This window comes from Mesoplodon mirus (assembly GCF_964341445.2).
Source record: "Mesoplodon mirus genome assembly, chromosome: 3".
In the NCBI taxonomy this organism is placed as follows: Eukaryota; Metazoa; Chordata; class Mammalia; order Artiodactyla; family Ziphiidae; genus Mesoplodon; species Mesoplodon mirus.
In genome coordinates, this window is record NC_138978.1 from 116092225 (window position 1) to 116113970 (window position 21746).

A 21746-nucleotide genomic window follows, 5' to 3' on the forward strand; every position below is an offset into this window, starting at 1 on the left:
AAAGACAAGAGAGACAAGAGAGACAGAGATGTTCACAATAGCCCTTTAAAGTAGTAGTACACCCCTTTACAACCTATTGCTAATAACAGTTAACCAAACAACGGGAAACAGTCATCAAAATGTTACAAAAAGATTTATTAAAATGAGAAGATATTCACTACATATTGAGGAAAAAAAGCAAGTACAATCTGTATGGATCTATTTTTATAAAAAGTGAATCACTGCACATAGCATATAAATGTACATAAAAGTACATATATGTACAGAGTAAGTTACAAATAGTTATCTCCAGGTAGTGGGATTACAGTTAAAAATTGTTCTTTTTTTTTTTTTACTGTCCACTTTTTCTACAATGCACATATTATTCTTGTATTAATAAAGCTAAAGGAAATAAAATAAGTAAAAATAAGTCCTTTATAGCAATGCAACGATTCTATGAAGGTGCTTATTCTACACATGAATCTTGAGACATAACTTGCCAGTAACTCACTTTCAGAATGTAGAAACAGTCATCAGAAATGAAACAGAAACAACCAATACTATATAACTTCTCTAGTCAATACACTCACTAAAAAACACTTCTCTTTCACCATTCCTTCAGGCGGACAACAACCCTATCCTATTTTTCATACCCAGGAACCAATAACCAAATGAATCTGCCAAAGAAAATATGGAACAAAGCTGCCCTCGGAGAATTCTTAGCAGACCAGTGGGCTCTTCTAATTAAAAAACATAAACAATCAAACAACCCCCCCACACATCTCTTTAATAGTTAGGAATTTGGGGTTTACATTTTCTTTCCTAGAAATTATCAGCAAAAAGACTCAGCTGCCCTCTGACTTGAAACACTAGCATCGATTCAGCACTAACTCAGAAGGAACAGCACCACTTACTTCCGTAACAGAGAATCAGTACTAAACTCACTCCAACACCAGCAGAACCACATCAGTACCTAAAACTGAACAGGTACAGCTGTTCCTAAGACCTTTTTTAGTCTCTCACCCCTCTAGCCCAGGAAGAATTTCCCAATAATCCCACTTACCATTGTTGTTGGCAATTAGTGTGACAAGAGTCTTCTTTGTACTGTCGCTGTTCTGTGCCCCGCTGCTACTAACGGTGGTGGATGTAGAGAGGTGCCCAGCAACAGAAGCATGGGCAGCGATGGGCACTGGAGCCGAGACAGGCTGCTGGCTCACAGAAACTGTGGGGAAGGGGAGGCACAGTCACTTGGAGACAGGGACAGATGACACTAAAGGATACTGTTCTAATCTTCCCTTTTCACTTTACTGTGGGTCTCTATAGCCAAAAACTTTCCTGCTTTATTCATATATCCAACTGTTCATCTGATTTCTCCTATGTGTCCCTCACACCACAAATTAGACACAATGCCTTCTTCTTTGCCTCACATTTCCTGGTAAATTAAGTTAGATTACGAGCTCACTGAACCCGGATTTTACTGTTTTGCTTATATAGCACAAGCAAACCTCTAGAACTCAAAGGCTTATTATCTCCACTACTGGTATTCATAACCATGCATTAGTAAGCCGTCCACAAGACCCTGAACTGTCCTGTTTCAGCCCAAACCAATGCCATCTTCAGTTCTCAAGGCAGGAAAGATAAAAAAATTAAAAGAGCAACAGATACAATTTAGAGGGGAAAAGAACTACCACTCAATTTCTGAATTCAGGGCAATCTAGAATTTGACCCTGCAACATCACCTTTTTGAAAGAGAAGCTAACAAGCCTAAGTTTGTAAACTGTCCATGGAGGCAGACACGAAGGAAATTCGGCTCAGCTCACAAAGGAAACCAAGTTCAAGTAAAACAAACAAAAAATCCCCCAAGACTATGGGAACCTGTTTTTGACTGGGTATATAAATGAGCACTGACACACATCTTTGCATTCTTGTTCATACATCATTTGGTAAGAGGATTGCTTATGTGTTTGATAAACATTGGTTAATCCAATTCTCAATGTTTTCAATTTATTAAATACAGTGTTTCTCGCTTTATGTACAAGGAAACCAAAGCACTTACAGACCACAGCATGGGGGGAAAAGGTAGCACCAGTGCCACAGTGAAGCAAACCTGGGTTCTTGAAGTCTTCTTCCACCTCACACTTTCTTAACAAAAATGTCATTCAATTCAGTCAATATAACAATGATCTAAGAGCAAAAGAATTTTTGTTACCTGTAGTAGTTTTATCCACTGAATTATAATCCTCAACTACAGAATCCTCAATGACATCACTGATTTTCTGCCATGGCTCCAACTCCTCCTCCTCACATTCCATAAAGAGGTCGGTGTCCGCCATGCTACAAGAAAAAAAAGATTGAATAAGATATTGACCTCAGAATGGGAGAAAGTTTTATACAAAATATGGAATCAGATTCCTGAATCTATTGGTAACCTATTCCCTTGTGCTCCCTCTACCATTTCCCCTAACCTCCCCCCACTTCCAAGGTTCCAGAAGTATAACTTTTATTCTTGAAAAAAAAAAATTAATGTGGAAAAGTCCACAGCAAATTATTTAATAATTAGGGTTATGAAAATTTAATCTATAATATCCAGGGCTGGGATTCGGATGAGGCGAATCATACAAGTGGAAGGTCAGATCCTGCTTTATTCAAAATTGATATTTTGCTCATTATGAAATTTTTTGCATTAATATTGAGCTTTAAAAAATGATATATTTGCTGTTTGAGGAAAGCACTCTAGAAACTTGTTTGGAAAACTGGGAATTTCTGAAGAAAGCGCTAACCATTCTGTCTCTAGACTGCTCTTCTACTGATTCTGGACTTGAGCTGCAACATTTCCAGCCTCCAGCCAACCCTGCTTGCTTCAGACTGGCCCCCACAATCCTAATTGGCAAGAGCCAGTTCCTTAATATCTATCCTGTTGTTACTGTTCTGAACTCAGTGGTTTTTGTATACTGATAGACTCCTTGGTTTGTCTCAAGTCTGAAGTCAAGGGGAGATTCTGTCAGCAACCAAGACCTCTCTGTTCAGTCCTTAACGGGTTTTCCCTCAATTGCGTGGCTTGTCCCTATATTTGTGCTACTAAATGTATAAAGGTATATAGTTATACCATCCTCTAAATTTTCTCCAATCATTTAATATATTGTGCAATGTTAAATACACTGCATCCTTAAAGCTGTCTGTCCATTTATCTTTATTTCAAAAATCTGAACAATGGGCCAGGATATACTTGAGCTCTGTTTGGTGAAATTTAAATGTAAATAAAATGAAAATAATAGCATCAAAATGATACATTAAAATAGTATTTTATCTTGATTACTGAGCCTTTTTGCACTTAAGTGAGAACCTCACTTGTCACAATCTAATTCCAACCCTACTACTACCTTAAACTCCACCATGATTTTGGGAGTCAGCCTTTAATTTGACTGCTTAAACACTGCTTAAATTACATTCATATTTGCAATGCAAACAAAGAGTTATTATTACTATGCTGCTCTCCAGTATTAGTTGACTAAAAGTCAATTTCTTTGTCTTGGAATGGGGAGTAGCATTACTGCTCAATGTTCAAACAAAACTTTTAAGGCAAGGACTCTCGGTGCCCTTAGCATCTCAGAAATTTTTTCACCACACCCCGAAAGCAAAACCAAAACAAAACAACCAACCTAACCTTTGTGTTTAAATAGTTAGGTCCCTACAATTTGATAGTATTAGCTTGCAAGATGCCCAACAGATGGCATTGTCCCCTTGAAAATTTAAAATATTCCAGCAATGCCGCAGTAAGTTGGCTAGTCAAGTGCCCACAGTTTTAATGGGTAAAGTGCTTCATTTGATTCTAACTGGTCTCTAATATTCTATTTTAATTATTTCTGTGCTCCCAAACCAAAACCACATAGGAAAGAAGGTATGAGCAGGGTAAGAAAAAGCTCTAAAGTGTCAACTTAAAATTTTCTTAGTTTCGTATTTAATGTACATATACAAAAGACAATGCTAGCCAGAAACCGAATTTAAAAGAAGCCAAATCCATATCAAAGGCATTCTGAGTCAAGAATATACAACACACTTTTGTATTTTCCAGTCTACTTCCACTGAAAGAGGTAACATTCTAAACAACTCTTTTCTAACTGCTTAATTTTATACTATTGTTCTTTGCTGTGTAACTTTCTTAGAGCCCACAGCCACCAGACAATTAATGCATACTATCAAACATGCAGCAGAATGAATATAAACTGTGGATAACTTCTACAAATGGTTTTCAAGGACCTTCTTTCAGCTGTGACCAGCTACAAGCAAACTCTCTATACATACGCTGAGCAATTTGTAGAAAACTTTCCTTGGGAATAAGCAGAGCTATCTGAATGCAAATTGTGGTTTTCAATGTCATGCTTCTGGATATTTTAATAGCACATCCAAAGGCTGGTCTTTTACCTCAACTATTTATAGTATCATAAAAGACTGAGTTCATGTTTTATCCTGTCAAACAATGAAGATTAATAAAAATAATGAAAGATTCTTCCATCTGACGGGAGTCAAATTATGTTATTCCTACCATGAACAAGATATTCTAAGAAACAGAGTGGAAAAGGCAGATGTGAAACAATGGCAAAGAAGAATGTTTATGTCCTAACTACTTTTTACCAAGTGAGAAAGACAAATAACTCCTCAGATATAAGCTCTGCCAAGACAACCAATGTAAATTAAAAGATTCAAAATGGAAAGAAAATTACACTTAGAAAATATTTTTCAAGGTTTTTACAATGGAGAAGACAGTTAACCAACAAGGTCTGACAACTCAGAAAATAATAAATCTGCTGACTGAGCATATTTTATGACCCACACCAAAACATCTCTGAAAGACACTGAAACCAAGTTTTCCAAACAGTCCTTATTTCTGATCTAGACTCTTCTATCTCAGAATGTGATCATTCCTTTCATTTCACCACCTATAGCTCAGGGTCAAAAAATTAACTCTGTTGAAAAGATGGGCCATGCCACAATAGAGGTATCAACCTGAATTAAATTCCTTGTAAACTTTAAAAATGAAAAATGCAAAAAAAAAAAAAGAAAGAAAACTGCAAATTTAGCACCCTTCAGTAGTTTTCCAGCTATCAAAAAGGAATCTTCATTAATATAATGAAATGCTATACTTAATATCTCTACCAAGATGCTCAAGGAACACCATCTTTCTCTGCAGTATTCCAAGTGATGCATGGCCTATAACCACCTTTCAACTATTTTTGATCAAAGAAGACAGGAATTACTAAATATGTAGAACTAAAATATATAATATCTTCCCAAACTATCAGTCTACTCGTGTTTAACTTCTTTCTACACCAAACCTTCAACTTAATTTCTCACAAGAAAAATCTGGAATTTTCCCTTCTCTTCCCTATTATTTTGCTATAAAAGATAAATGTACTCATAGGCTTGGAATACATCTCACATGCAAAAACAAACAGTGACTTCCCTGGTGGTCCAGAGGTTAAGAGTCCGCCTGGCAATGCAGGGGACATGGGTTCGAGCCCTGGTCCAGGAAGATCCCACATGCCGCAGAGCAACTAAGCCTGTGCGCCTCAACTACTGAGCCTGCGCTCTAGAACCCATGAGCCACAACTACTGAGCCCGCGTGCCACAACTACTGAAGCCCGCATACCTAAAGCCCGTACTCTGCAACAAGAGAAGCCACCACAATGAGAAGCCCATGCACCGCAACAAAGAGTAGCCCCTGCTCACAGCAACTAGAGGAAGCCTGCACGCGGCAACGAAGACCCAACACAGCCAAAAATAAAATGAATAAAATAAATTTATATAAAAAAAAATCCGTGTTCCAATGCAGGGGACGCGGGTTCAATTCCTGGTCAGGGTACTAAGATCCCACATGCCACAAGGCAACTAAGCCCGCAGCTACAACTACTAAGCCCGCATGCTCTAGAGCCCGTGCGCCACGACTACTGAGGCTGCACACTCTAGAGCCCACGCACCACAACTAGAGAGAAACTTACAGGCCACAAGGAAAGATCCCACGTACCACAACTAAGACCAGACGCAGTCAAATTAATAACAAAACCAAAAAACTTACATTGAGCTTCAATCCTTACTCAATTTTAGGACATTTTCATTTCTTCTGAAAAAGTGCCAGGTAAAAACCTGAATTTCAGAAATTAAAAGCCAGCACATAGGGAACACCATGCTACATCAAGAGGAAAACTTGCACAGGTAGTAAATTTGAGAATCATATACTATAACCAAGTAAAGGGGCAAACTTTCATCATATTACAACTATGAATCTCTGAATCAAGACTGTAGTGATTCTTTTTCTGCTATTCCTAAAATGAGATATCAATTTTAATTATATACAAGAGTAGGGAATTCCCTGGCAGTCCAGTGGTTAGGACTCCATGCTTCCACTTCAGGGGGCCTGGGTTTGAGCCTTGATTAGGGCCAAAAAAAAAATTATATACAAGAGTAGACATGGGGCTTCCCTGGTGGCGCAGTGGTTGAGAGTCCGCTTGCCGATGCAGGGGACACGGGTTCGTGCCCCAGTCCGGGAAGATCCCGCATGCCGCGGAGCGGCTGGGCCCGTGAGCCATGGCCGCTGAGCCTGCGCGTCCGGAGCCTGTGCTCCGCAACGGGAGAGGCCACAACAGTGAGAGGCCCGCGTACCGCAAAAAAAAAAAAAAATAGACATGTATCCATCACCCAGCTTCAAAAATCATCAACCAATCTTGTTTCATCTATGCCCTCTCTCCTTCATATTATTTTGAAACTAATCTCTAATACCATATTTATAAATATTTTATTATGTAGCTCTAAAAGATAAGGACTTGAAAAGATCATGTACCAAAAAAAAAAAAAAAAAGTCATAGAGAATTCCTTGGTCATCCAGTGGTTAGGACACGGTGCTTTCACTGCTGGGGCCGGGTCTGATCCCTGGTTGGGGAACTGAGATCCCACAAACTGCATGGCCAAATTTTAAAATAAATAAATAAATAAATCATAGTACCATTAATATGCCTAAAAGATTTATAGTCTCTTAATATCAAATATCTAGTCAACACTGAAATCTCAAATTCTCTCAAATGTCATATTTCTTTTTAAATTTATTTTATATGGAATATAGCTAATTTACAATACTGTGTTAGTTTCAGGTGTACAGCAGTGGTTCAGTTATACATATTCATATATCCCTTTTTTTTCAGATTCTTTTCCCATATATGTTATTACAGAATACTGAGTAGAATTTCCTGTGCTATATAGTAGGTCTTTGCTGATTATCTGTTTTATATATAGTAGTGTGTATATGTTAATCCCAAACTCCTAATTTATCCCTCCCCCCATCTTTCCCCTTTGGTAACCATAAATTTGTTCTTGAAGCCTGTAAGTCTGCTTCTGTTTTGTAAGTAAGTTCATTTGTATCATTTTTTAGATTCCACAAATAAGTGATATCACATATTTGTCTTTCTCTGTCTGACTTACTTCACTTAGTATGATAATCTCTAGGTCCATGCATGTTGCTGCAAATGGCATTATTTCATTCTTTTTTTATGGCTGAGTAATATTCCATTGTATGTATGCACCACATCTTCTTTACCCATTCCTCTGTTGATAGACATTTAGGTTGCTTCGATGTCTTAACTAAATACCATATTTCTTAAAGTTTGTTTGGTTCAGGTTCAAATAAGGTCCACCACATATTATGATTATTTGATAAGTTTCTTAGGTCTCTCCCTTTTTTTTTTTTCCAGTACGCAGGCCTCTCATTGTTGTGGCCTCTCCCATTGCGGAACACAGGCTCTGGATGCGCAGGCTCAGTGGCCATGGCTCACGGGCCTAGCCGCTCCGTGGCATGTGGGATCTTCCCGGACTGGGGCACGAACCTGTGTCCCCTGCATTGGCATGTGGACTCTCAACCACTGCGCCACCAGGGAAGCCCAAGTCTCTTTTAATTTATAGATCTTCCTTCATCTTCCCCCCCACACCATGTAATTTATTTGTTGAAGAACCAAGTCACCTCTTGCAGTTTCTACAGTCTGGATATTGTTGATTACATACACATGGCATTTAATATATGTCTCTGGCCTCTGTATATCCTGAAATTGATAGCTGGATCTAGAGACATGATTAGATACAGGTTTAACATTTTTTTCCCCCAAGACTACTCACAAGGGCAGGATTTTCTTCCATCAGGAATCCTTCCATCCAGGCTCAATGCCTAGATCTAGTCATTCTGAATCTATCATTCCCTTTTCATTTATTAACTGAAACACCTTGATTTAAAAAAAAAACAAAACGGGCTTCCCTGGTGGTGCAGTGGTTGAGAATCCGCCTGCCGATGCAGGGGACACGGGTTCGTGCCCCGGTCCGGGAAGATCCCACATGCCACAGAGTGGCTGGGCCCGTGAGCCATGGCCGCTGAGCCTGTGCGTCCGGAGCCTGTGCTCCGCAACAGGAGAGGCCACAACAGTGAGAGGCCCGCGTACCACAAAAAAACAAACAAACAAAAAAACATATCTATACAGACTGCCAACAAACACATGAAAGGATGCTCAACATCTTTACTCATTAGAGAAATGCAAATCAAAACTACCATGAGATATCATCTCACACCAGTCAGAATGGCCATCATCAAAAAATCTAGAAACAATAAATGCTGGAGAGGGTGTGGAAAAAACGGAACACTCTTGCACTGCTGGTGGGAATGTGAATTGGTACAGCCGCTATGGAGAACGGTATGGAGGTTCCTTAAAAAACTACAAATAGAACTACCATATGACCCAGCAATCCCACTACTGGGCATATACCCTGAGGAAACCATAATTCAAAAAGAGACATGTACCAAAATGTTCATAGCAGCCCTATTTACAATAGCCCGGAGATGGAAACAACCTAAGTGTCCATCATCGGATGAATGGATAAAGAAGATGTGGCACATATATACAATGGAATATTACTCAGCCATAAAAAGAAATGAAATTGAGCTATTTGTAATGAGGTGGATAGACCTAGAGTCTGTCATACAGAGTGAAGTAAGTCAGAAAGAGAAAGACAAATACTGTATGCTAACACATATATATGGAATTTAAGAAAAAAAAATGTCATGAAGAACATAGGGGTAAGACAGGAATAAAGACACAGACCTACTAGAGAATGGACTTGAGGATATGGGGAGGGGGAAGGGTAAGCTGTGACAAAGTGAAAGAGCGGCATGGACATATATACACTACCAAACGTGAGGTAGATAGCTAGTGGGAAGCAGCCGCATAGCACAGGGAGATCAGCTCGATACTTTGTGACTGCCTGGAGGGGTGGGATAGGGAGGGTGGGAGGGAGACGCAAAAGGGAGGGGATATGGAAACATATGTATATGTATAACTGATTAAATTTGTTATAAAGCAAAAAAATAAAATAAAATTAAATTAAAAAAAAAAAAAAAAAAAAAAAAAAAAAACCATATCTACTATTTGGTTACCCAGTGGTGCAGTTCATATAGTAAAAGTCTCGACTCTTTCCATCTTGCTTCTTTCTCTTTATTTACCAGTTTTCAAAATAATGATGTTTCACTAGCATTTCCTCAAAGTGACCAATGAGCTTATTCTTTTTTTAAAAAATTAATTAATTAAATTTATTTTTGGCTATGTTGGGTCTTCGTTGCTGCACGCAGGTTTTCTCTAGTTGCGGTGAGCCGGGGCTACTCTTCGTTGCGGTGCACGGACTTTTTGCGGTGGCTTCTCTTGTTGCAGAGCACGGGCTCTAGGCACACAGGCTTCAGTAGCTGTGGCACGCAGGCTCAGCAGTTGTGGCAGATGGGCTTAGTTGCTCCGTGCCATGTGGGATCCTCCCGGACCAGGGCTCGAACCCATGTCCCCTGCATTGGCAGGTGGATTCTTTTTTTTTCTTTTTTTTTTTTTTTTTTTCTTTTTGCGGTATGCGGGCCTCTCACTGCTGTGGCCTCCCCCGTTGCGGAGCACAGGCTCCGGACGCGCAGGCCCAGCGGCCATGGCTCACGGGCCCAGCCGCTCCGCGGCATATGGGATCCTCCCAGACCGGGGCACGAACCCGTATCCCCTGCATCGGCAGGCGGACTCTCAACCACTGCGCCACCAGGGAGGCCCTGGCAGGTGGATTCTTAACCACTGCACCACCAGGGAAGTCCAATAAGCTTGTTCTTTTTTTTTTTTTTTTTTGGCAGTACGCGGGCCTCTCACTGCTGTGGCCTCTCTCCCGCTGTGGAGCACAGGCTCCGGGTGCGCAGGCCCAGCGGCCACGGCTCACGGGCCCAGACACTCCACGGCATGTGGGATCTTCCCGGATCGGGGCACGAACCCGTGTCCCCTGCATCAGCAGGCGGACTCCCAAACACCGCGCCACCAGGGAAGCCCAAGCTTGTTCTTAAACCATCATTATATCACATCATATGACACATCAATTTAAATATATTTGATATGTTTTGATCCACTGCAGTTATCCTTATTGATACTCAAAGTGTCCTATTTTGGCTACTGGGAACTTCTCAGTTAGCTCCTGAGTCCTTCTGACACAACTCTTGTGTTTGATAAAATCCTGGTTGTAAGTTTCAGGCTCATCTCATACATTCTTGCCCCAGACCTAGAATCAGCCATTTCTCTAAGGAGCCCTGATTCCTTTTGGTGTGGAATGATGTTCCAAGATCGCAGTCTAGATGCTAGTGACTTCTCTGCTCATTAAAAAAAAAAAAAAAAAAAAATTTATTTGGCTGCATCGGGTCTTAGTTGCAGCATGCGGGATCTTTCGTTGCGGCGCGTGGGCTCCTCTCTAGTTGTGGCGCGTGGGCTCTAGAGTGTGTGGGCTCAGTAGTTGCGGCACACGGGCTCTCTAGCTGTGATGCGTGCAGGCTCTAGAGTGCACAGGCTTAGCTGCTCTGCAGCATGTGGGATCTTAGTTCCCGGACCAGGGATTGAACCCACGTCCCATGCATTGGAAGGCGGACTCTTAACCACTGGACCACCAGGGATACCCCTCTGCTCATTTTAAACATAAAATTATCTCCATATCAACCCCCAACTATTAGTCAGCTACCTTCAATTTCGCTTCTATGTCATTCGGCAGAAAAATTCCAAATCTACAAATAAGACTTGTCTTAGAAACTTAAAACAAACTTCTATTTTCTCCTGAGATTCTTACTTGAGATGTTTCAATCTTTTAAACTTTATTAACTAATTCTCATTACTTCCACTCTTTTTCCAACCTTTCCCTTTCCCTAACAAGTTGCCCACATCATTTTCCTCACTGGCAGAATTTACATATAGTTAAAAAAAATTTTTTTAAGAACAATCAAAGATTAATAAAGTGGACACAGCATGCAGTTTAACCAAGTCCTTTAGCAAGTAACTTTTTTTGAGGCTGCCTTCATTACCTTAACATAATCATCTATGTTTTGTTGCATTTTTCAGTAGTCTGTTCATTTTTTATTACTGAGTAGCGTTCCATTTATGGATAAACTATCCATCCACATGTTGACAGACAGTTCTTTTCAATTTTTCAGGCTATTATGAATAAACCTGCTATGAACATTTGGGCACAAGTCTTTGTATGTGCATATTTTCATTATTTTGGATAAATAACTAGGAGAGGAATTTCTGGGCCATAGGGTAAGTGTATATTTAACTTCCAAAGAAATGGTGAATTTTCCAAACACTAGCCTAAGTAGCTTCTGAATTACCCAATTTACAAGTCCTGCAGAGATGGTCTTGTAACTTACTATCTATCTATTTATTGCCACGCCACAGGGCATGCAAGATCTTAGTTCCCTGACCAGGGATCGAACCCACGCCCCCTGCATTGGAAGCATGGAGTCTTAACCACTGGACTGCCAGGGAAGTCCCCGTAACGTACTTTATAATGTGGGGTTGCTTAGCTCCTATGACTCTTAGTTTGGGGCCCTCAGCTGATACTCTGAAACAACAGGAACATTCATATTTAACTAACATATAAGATACTCAATTTAACATTCTTCCCTTAACTACTGGACTGTAATATTTGAGAGGGCAGGAACCATGTCTTTCTTATTTATTTATTAAATTGAAGTACAATTGATTTACAATGTTGGGTCAGTAAAGTGATTCAGTTGTACAAACATATGTATTAAATATATATGTATGTAATATACATATGTATAATATATATATATTCTTTTTCAGATTCTTTTCCCTTACTGGTTATTACAAAATATTGAATATAGTCCCCAGTAACTATTTTTTTAAAGACTGTCTTTTCTTGAATGCCAAGATATAAACAGATCACCTCAAAGATATCAAATTTCTCAACTACTCCTAACAAAAACTTTACCCATAACACATAGCTAATAAGGTTATTTTCCAAGCAAACTGGGAGGTGGGAGGGGGATGAGATAAAGCAAAAGACCTACACCTTACAAATGAAGAGCCCATTTCTAGTTTCAATAAAATTTCTAATAGAGCTAAAAGATGTCATCATATTCCAGTGTTCTCCAACATACACTAAGCACAGTCCAAGCCGTGCAGCATACCTGCAGAAGGGAACTGTGTTCAACGTCTGTACATAGGTTATATAAAGGGAAACCTAGATCATTAAGGAATCCACGTATGCCAGTGGCTTTTATCCAACTCAGTAATACTCAAACAGGGATAATCTGCCCCCAGAAGACATACGGCAATGTCTGGAGACATTTCTGGTAGTCATAACTAGGGGTGGGGTTGGGGAAGGGTGCTACTGGCATCTATCTAGTGGCAAGCGGCCAGGGGTGCTACTAAACATCCTACAATGCACGAGACAGACGGGGACTTATGTGGCACAAAATGTTAATAGTGCCGAGATTGAGAAACCCTGATCAAACTGAATCCATGTTCTGAAGGGGAAAATTTTTTTAAAAAATCATCCCATGTTCTATGCATAAAGAACTCTCATTTCTTTTTTTTTTAAATTGAAGTATAGTTGACTTACAATGTTATGTTAATTTTCTCATTTCTTTTTAAAATAATTTATCCTCTCTGCAACAGAAAAGATGAGAACAAGATCCCTATGAATTGTTCAAATGGTTACATCTTAACACAGTAAAAACATTTTTATAAAACTCATATACATCTAGTTTGTTTCACCCTATAATGATCTACCTGTGAAACTTGTTCCTGCCTAAGTACGTAATTTCTCCTTATAAAACTTTAGCATTATGATGTTAGTTCTGTAAATTTATGGTTACTATCAGTATTAACTGGTAAATAATCTTGGTGAAAATAATTTCCCAAAGTCCCAAAATCTCAATTTCTAAAATTTCTGGTTTTCACCCCTTTACTATTCCTCTGTGGGTTGCTTTTGCTAAATATATCAGCTCTTATTGCCTCTTCAACTTTCCAATCATTTTCTCAGAGGGCAGTGAACCAAAATGACACGATGCAAACTTAGTTCTGTGGTCCTTCTCAAAGTCCTATTGTTATGCTTAAACTTAAAATTACGGAAGTAGCTCTATGTCTCAAAGCCAAAAGTTATGACAGTAATAAGTTTAAATAGAAAAATGTTAGCCAATAATACAAACTCTACCTGTCATCAGCTGTTTGGTCTGTGGCTTGTTCTTTTGTAAACAAACAAACAAAAGCTATTGACAATAATGTTTAACCTGAATCAAACCAAGCACTTAAATTTAACTTCCAGTTTTTAGGAAATACAGCAGTAGAGGAATAAGTTAAGTATCACCTCAAGGAAATAGAGATAAATCCAAAAAGTGGGACATTTTAAAAAGAAATAATCAGACAAGTGCAGAATATGGAATATTTTATAAAACTACTAACACAGTTTAAAAATGTCAATCACACACACACATGTATACATGCATGCCTACACACAGAGTGAGAAGACTAAACCAGACGACTGAAAGAAACTAAAGCGATGTAACAAAATGCAACACGTAAACCTTTACTGGATTCTGGTTCATAAAAAAGCTATAAACGACATATTGGGGAGAACTGGAACATTTGAATATAGACTAGATACAAGACGATATTTGGAAATTATTTTTAATTTTCTTAGAAAGAATAGTGGTATTAGAGTTATGCAGGAGAACGTATTTATTCTTAGCAAATGCATGAAATGTTCAGTGCAAGTATCATGACTGTGACTTTCAGGTGGTTCAGCAAATATATATTTTGGCATTTTCTTACAGACATCAAATATGCCAACATTAAAAATGGTTGTGTCGGGACTGCCCTGGTGGCACTGTGGTTAAGAATCCGCCTGCCAATCCAGGGGATGTGGGTTCGAGCCTTAAAAGTTGGGGGGATCAGATGAGCAAGGTCTGAGAATCTAACATAAAATATGGTGGCTATAGTTGATAACACTATAATTGATATTTGCTAAAAGAGTAGAATGTTCACATACACACAAGATAAATATGTGAGGTGATGGATGTGTTAATTAACTGAATGGGGGGAATCCTTTCACAATATTTATGTATATGAAATCACCATGATGTACAGTTTAACATCCTACAATTTTATACGTCAATTACACCTCAATAAAGCTGAAATTTAAAAAAAAAAGAAAAAAAGGAACGGGGAATAACTACCTACTCATATCTTGGTTGTGATATTTTGTTCTACTATATTCTGCCATTTTCTTTTTGCCATTTACTAAATCAAACTGGTAGCCTCATGGGTTGAATTTTCTGTTAACTTGTTCTCATTTCTAGGAGCAATTTTCACATAGATTATATATACACATTTCTAAAGATGTTGCACAATAATTAAATGTTAGAAAAAATAAATCGAAGTTGAGTTATACAGGTTACCAAGGAGGTACTGTAAGATGAGATGAACACTGCCGTCTTCCGTTGATCAACGCATCATGATTATCTGACATCTTGGTAACCTATCTGGTTTCTGTATTCTGTAGCAGTAATTACACTGCTAGCCTGATTTTCGTGCACTCAGTAGGTTTTACTCAACACTGCAACTCACACGGGACTATTAGTGATTCCCACAGTCTTTAAGTCTGGCATTCATCTTTCCATCCATAATATGGGTGCACCAGATACATACCTTTCTAGGGAGGACTGAGTTGTATCTTAAACGCTGGCAAATATGGTAGTCTACCTTATACTCAGGTCCTATAAAATCAGCTAGTCAGTAAAAGCCTACATAACTGAAAAGCAAGATACAAAGAGACTCTTTATACAATCTTATTTAAAAGCAGCAAAAAGAATCCCTCAGTTACAACTGTCAGTCTACCTCTGAAGTATTTAACGGGCAGAAATATCTACCTATCTTCACCTCAAATAAGATTAGGAAAACATGTTTTCTACCAAAACTCTCCAGACAGATTTGGCTCTTGAAGCGTTGAATTCCTTTAATTTGTCTGGTTCTTTTATAGCTCTCAAGTAAACTCCAGGAATGAAGAATTCAGTATCTAACAATTTCAATTCACTGCTAGTGCATACCCACCCATACATAAATCAAGATAAAAAGAACATCTGGAACAGAAAAAATGTCTTAAACAAAAAATTTAAGAATACCACTCTCTTGCTCCTGAGTGAGAAATAAACAATAATAATCCTCAAAACAATCTGTATTCAAGTTACTTCAATTTTTGACTTTAAAAGGGATTCATTCCAGAAAACCTACAGGGCTGAATACTTAGTATGGCTATAAAACTAATTATTGTTAAACTTGTAATAAGAAGCATTTATTTACCCAGTCTTCCGTATGGCCCATTTTGTCCCTCACAGTAACTGCTGTAGAACCTCACATATAATATTCACAATGGGTTCTTAAATAGTCTTTATTTATTTATTTTTTTTTGCGGTATGTGGGCCTCTCACTGCTGTGGCCTCTCCCGTTACGGAGCACAGGCTCCGGATGTGCAGGCTCAGCGGCCATGGCTCACGGGCCCAGCCGCTCCGCAGCATGTGGGATCTTCCCAGACCGGGGCACGAACCCGCGTCCCCTGCATCGGCAGGCGGACTCTCAACCACTGCGCCACCAGGGAAGCCCTTAAATAGTCTTAATAATCTGCCTAATATTCTCAAACATAAAATACTTTCCACTTATCTGGCAGCAAATCTCCTATCAAGAAGAACCCAAATATATTCATTATGGGCTCTTTACTAAAACGACAACTAAAGTGAGCAGTTAAGTTTCCTATTTTTAAAGGGTACAATATTCAGTTCTTCTCCCAAGAAAAGTTCTTCTTCACTGACAGTTGTATGTTGTCTAAATTCCATTTCTACTCAATTTCATTTAACTCTGCCAAATACTAGCAAAACATTAGTCCTTTCTCCTCTCCTCTGGAGTTACATGTAAAAATACGTTTTTGTGGATATGGCTTATCATCACAAACCAGATTGCCAAAGAATCTATCCAAAGTCTTACCATACTGATATTATGACAAAGACACCACCAGCTCTAGGGTTTGTAATTTAAATCAGAAATCTCGGGCTTCCCTGGTGGCGCAGTGGTTGAGAGTCCGCCTGCCGATGCAGGGGACACGGGTTCATGCCCCGGTCCGGGAAGATCCCACATGCCGTGGAGCGGCTGGGCCCGTGAGCCATGGCCACTGAGCCTGTGCGTCCGGAGCCTGTGCTCCGCAGGGAGAGAGGCCACAACAGTGAGAGGCCCGCGTAACGCAAAAAAAAAAAAAAAAAAAAAAAAAAAGAAATCTCCACTTTCAACAAAAAGACATATATGGAGAATAAAGACTGACACATTATCTGGAATACATTTTATTTTACTATGATATAATAACAGGCATTATTATGCACTTTACATTCATTATCACAATTCTCACTATATACCCTAAGTAATACATTTTACAGATAAGGTCAAAACGAGGTTTAGAGAGTTTAAGTAACTTGCCCTAGGTTACAGTTGGTTTGAATCCTGGCTGGGATATTTACTAAGCTTTTTTTGCTCTGGAATTCTTCCCCAAGTCATTGCCTCTTCCATTATTAACTCCAACATTTCTGAATTCTCCGGAAGTTTCTATACGGAGACAGATTTGGATGATCTCAGGAGCAGAAGGATAGGAGAGACCCAGTTTTTGGTCTCGGGACCCCTTTACATTCTTAAAATTATTAAGGATCCCAAAGAGCTTTTTTTATGTGGACTTTACCTTTTGATACTTACATTAGAAATTAAAACGTAAAAAATGTAAATACTTATCAGTATATTCAAAAACACACCTATTACATGTTAACCTAAATAACATTTTCAATTAAAAATTACTACTTTTCCCCCAAAGAGTGAAATAACGTTGTTTTACATTTTTGCAAATATTTCATGTCTAGGTTAATAGAAGGGTTTGATTCTCATAACTGCTTCTGCATTCAGTCTGTGGTTCTATGTTGTTTTGGTTAAGTATATAACAAGGATCTGCTGTCACACAGATAGAAAAAGGGAAAAGTATTCTAAAAACCTTTTCAGATAGTTTGTATATTGATATAGTACTAAAGCTAGACAAATGATAGTTTCTTAAAGGATAACTGCATCTTGGAATCTGAAACCCTATCAATGAATGTTATCTTAAAATCCATTGATGTACCTTAGATTTTGAAATGATTTCTTACTCATGGTGACTTTCAAACATCATGCAATGGTCATTTGGAAAATACAGATTTACTGAATTATGCCTATCTTCCAACTATTGACACATTTCATCACACAATATAGAAAAAAATCATAGTCATTAAAACTGACGTTATAAGAAAAGTCAAGTACCAAGAAGTTGTTAAGCTTGAGGTATCAACTTTTTAAAAATTCTAATTTTCACTCTCAAATTTTTATCACTGGGAACAAATACTATCGTTTTCCTTGAAGTGACAAGCTCACACTTTTTCAAGAAAACATCCACAAACACTCAAGTGTTAAAAACTGTAGTTTATCAGTCATTCTTTCAAGTAAAAATGCTGTTCCAGGAAACAAGCAACTCACAACTAAATCTCTCAAGTGCCTTTCCTTATGACAAAGATCTACCTCAGCAGGCGGTGTTAAGTGCTTCAGGCACACTTCCCATTTGGTCATAGATTCTTATAAATTAAAAAGACATGTACTAAAGGGTTGAAATTTAATAAAATTATTTTTATTGCTTCATCAAGGACATTCTCAAGTAAGTATAGAGTTTCCTGCAGTAGTTTTATCAAGTGTTGCCTTTGGATCATAAGTGCAAATGTCAGTGAAAAAGATAAACAGTATCTCAGTATTATTTTGAAAACAGTTATGACCTCGAAACTCTCCTGAATGGGCCTGAGGGGATTCCCAGGGGTCAGCAGACCACATTTTGGGAACTGCTTTTCTAGATTATACCACTGGTTCAAGGTGGGGGTGGAAACTAACAAAATCCTGTTCATTCCAAGAGTTTTCATTCTGTTAGTTCCTTTAGTTTGAGATACATCAGTGTAGCTGGTACGTTATAACCATAATATACGAAAGGGGAAGGAAATCAAGGGCATAGATTGCCACTTAATTGTTCGAAGATTATAGTCTGAGCACCTTTATGCTGGATCAATAACTCAATATGGTGGTTACCCTAATCAGTCTCAGCTGAAGGACTGCAGATTAAAAATGTAAAGATGATACTCCTCTCCCCATCCCATCCAAAAAAGCTTGGGGATGAGGCCCCCCCAAACCGCACTTTTAGCGATCTGCAAGGTACTTTTTATGCACCCCGAAGTTAAGAACGATTGTGCTAAGTAGTTCAAAGTCCAATTCCCAGTTCCAAAAGCAAGGGGTCTCAAAATTCAACGTCGTTCGCCAAGAAGCAGCCCCCCACCCCGGCCCCGCCGTTTCCCTTCATCTAGATGGGAAAATTCCTTTGAAAGTTAAATTGTACTTCTGTGGGGTTTTGAGCTGCGGTGGGAGGTCTCTAAAAGAGTGTAGAGGGCTGGGCCACAGTCTGCAACAGAACGACGGCTGTTCCGATAGGACACCTGTATCTCAATTTCCATCTCGAAAAAGAGATCTGGGCTAAACGACTTACTCTTTCCAGCTCTACCTTTTTCTGAGCTGAAAATATCCAAGACATTGAGAGAAACGTCCAGTATTATTAACAATTTGAGGGAATCCCGTGTCTGACAGAAGAGGGAATCAGGAAAACTCGCAGAATGGAGAGAAAGCAGGTGGATCAACATCACTCCTTTTCAGAAAGTGCTAAGAATCTAGAGAAAATAGTCCCTGGGATAAACATGGCGCCCACCGCGGCAGGATATAACCATACGAAAATAAAGCTTTTTCCGCCACATCCCATTTTATAAATCACGGCGCCACCCCAAAATTTTAGAGCCGGGGGAGGAGACTTTGTAAACCGCGGTGAACTAAGGCTTCGGGTGTACTATACGACCGAGCGGGGATTACATAACACAAGGAAGAGACTAAGCAATCACTCATTTCCCTCCTCGCGCTCAAAAAGAGCGCCCCACTCGTTCCCCGGCGGGGGTGGCGCGGGGACGGCCGAGCACCATCCCCACCCCCGGGGGACGTCGGCCCACCGCCCCTCCCGCCCGCCTCCCCAGCGCGGCCTCGCCCTCCCCTCCCGCCGCGCCCCGCCGTCTCGCCACCGCCTGCGCCCCCGCCCCCGCCTCTTCCCCAGCGGGCCGCCGCCCGCGCCCGCGCCCGCCCACTCCTCCGAGACGCCTCGCGCCGGGTGTGCGTGTGGACGTCGGGTGTGTGCGGGGCCGTGGACCGCGAGTGCGCGCGCGCGCGCCGCTGCAGGCGCCGGGGGCGGCCGGCAGGCAGACAAGGGCCTGCCCGGCCCGCCGCGCGACTCCCGGGGCGCACGCACTCACACACGCGCTCGCGCGCCGCACCCCACGCCCGCCGCCGCCGCGGGCCGCGCCGCCACTCGAGGGGGGCGGGGGCGCGCGCCACCGGGCCCCCGCCCCCACCCCTCGCGCTCCCGCCCCATCCCCCTCTCATTGTCTCGCCTCGGAACGCCTCGCCCAGCGAAAAGATAACGGAACCCCCGGGAGAAGGGGGGTGGGGAGAGAGAAAGCTCGCTCGCTCACTCACCTCCCGTGGTCGTCGCCGCCGGTAGTCTGACCCGAGGAAGGCGCCGTCGCCTTAAAGGGACCTTGCACCCGGCGCCGGGAGAAGGGGGTGGGAGCAGGGGAGGGGACGGGGGCTTGGGGGGAGACGGAGAAGAGGGAACCGTTGAAAGCTCGTCTCCCCGAGGGTGAAAGGAAACCTCCCTCGGGTTCGAGTGATTTGGGGTGGATTTTTTTCCCGAGGGGGGCGGGGGGGGCCCCGAGGGAGGGGGGCGGGGGGGCCAAGGAATGCGGCTCCGTGTACGGGAGCTGGCGCGGGGGAGAGAGACGCCGACTCCCCCCACCGACCCTCTCGCCCCGCGGAGGGATACGGCTCGTCACTTCCGCCCTCCCCCTTTCGTGGTTTTTCAATTGGTTGGAGCGCGTGGCACGTCATGTGCTCATCCTAACCCCTGCCCGGGCTTCTTTTCTAGTCAAGTTTGTCTGGGCCTGCAAATAAATAAATAAATAAATAAAATTTTTAAAAAAATGAAATTAAAAATAATTAGCCCAGAAGCAATATCTAAATTTTGGTGAGAAAGATGGGATTTCCAAAGAAAATACTTCCCTGGACTTTCCAAGGAAATTTTGGGAATCTCCACACTTTCCACTCAAGGCTTATACCTAATCAAAAGGGGAACCTCATGCCACAGGCCAGATGGTGAGGCCCAATGGCACCAACGACTGATATTGGAACAAAGGCATCAAAATGGCACTCGTTCTTCTTCAAGAGACATTCGGTCAGGTAGCTTTAAGTGAAGAACTTTTAAAAGCCATTTTTACCCTGAACCCTTCTGGATTCTGGAAGGAAGTCACACATGATTGCTTATTAAGGTAGTTCATGTATGGAAACTATTTTGAGATGAATAGATTCAGCAGAGATCTTCAATTCAAAGAAACCGTAGCCTTCACAATTGTGCTTTTTGCTCCAATCAAGGCTGAGATGGACTGGCCCAAAGAAATTGCTTTGTCCATTCAAGACTATCCTCCTGTTATTTTTCCTCAAACAAAAACTAACCTCTTTTCCAAGTAACTAAGAAATTTTTTTCTTTATTACCTCCTGAAGTGATGATAAAATTTTAGTATTTTCCTTGGATATTTGAGGATATTGTTGCTCTTTAAGCAATACGCAAATATTTGCTCCAAACCAAATGCTAAATCAAAGTACTTGGCACAAGACTGGGGAGATGCACAACCACATTTATTCCTTCTCTAGGTACACACTCCAAACCACCAGACGATGAAAATAGGCAGTGGAGGTAAGCATTCCAAATTGTGCACCCATGGGCATGCACGCACCACCACCCATTTTCATCATCCCATTTCATACATCTCAAAAACACGTGAAGGATTTCAACTAGTCATTCTTAGGAAGAACTTTATTACTTGAATTGGAAGAATCACTGAGCCTTCTGAAAATTCTTCTGAAACCGTTCCAGACCTGATCTGGAAAAGCCCATGCTGGGATTATGGAATCAATCATCAAAAGACATTCTGCATGAAGTTCTAATCCTATTTTATGCTTTCCTGCAATAATTCAATTCATTATAATGTCATTTGCCTCTGAAATATTCTTGGTGAAAAATATTTTGCCATGCTCTAAGTGCCAGCTTATGCTCTCTGCCAATGAGGTCTAGCCCAGCAGATTGTACCATCTACCACTGACCAACCACCATTAGCATACCATACTGAAAATGCATCATGCATGTATTCATTTATTCAACAAATATTTATTGAGTACTTTCTATATGCCAGG

At 40.7% G+C, this 21746-nt stretch overlaps 1 protein-coding gene across 4 annotated transcripts in view; it reads right to left on the minus strand.

The window, feature by feature from the left end:
* The window catches only part of POGZ (pogo transposable element derived with ZNF domain), a 49396-nt gene extending 28732 nt beyond the window's left edge, over positions 1-20664 (minus strand). For 2 of the 4 annotated variants that reach the window (XM_082613160.1, XM_082613159.1), the window contains exons 1-3: positions 19977-20664; positions 2189-2313; positions 1043-1201 (exon numbers count right to left, since the gene is read on the minus strand). In XM_082613160.1, the coding sequence (XP_082469286.1) occupies positions 1043-1201; positions 2189-2312 (283 nt within the window). In that variant the 5' untranslated portion in view covers position 2313; positions 19977-20664. The remainder of the gene's footprint in view (positions 1-1042; positions 1202-2188; positions 2314-19976) is intronic. The other 2 variants (XM_082613162.1, XM_082613161.1) reach the window with 1 other exon arrangement.
* Between the last annotated feature and the right edge of the window lie 1082 nt (positions 20665-21746).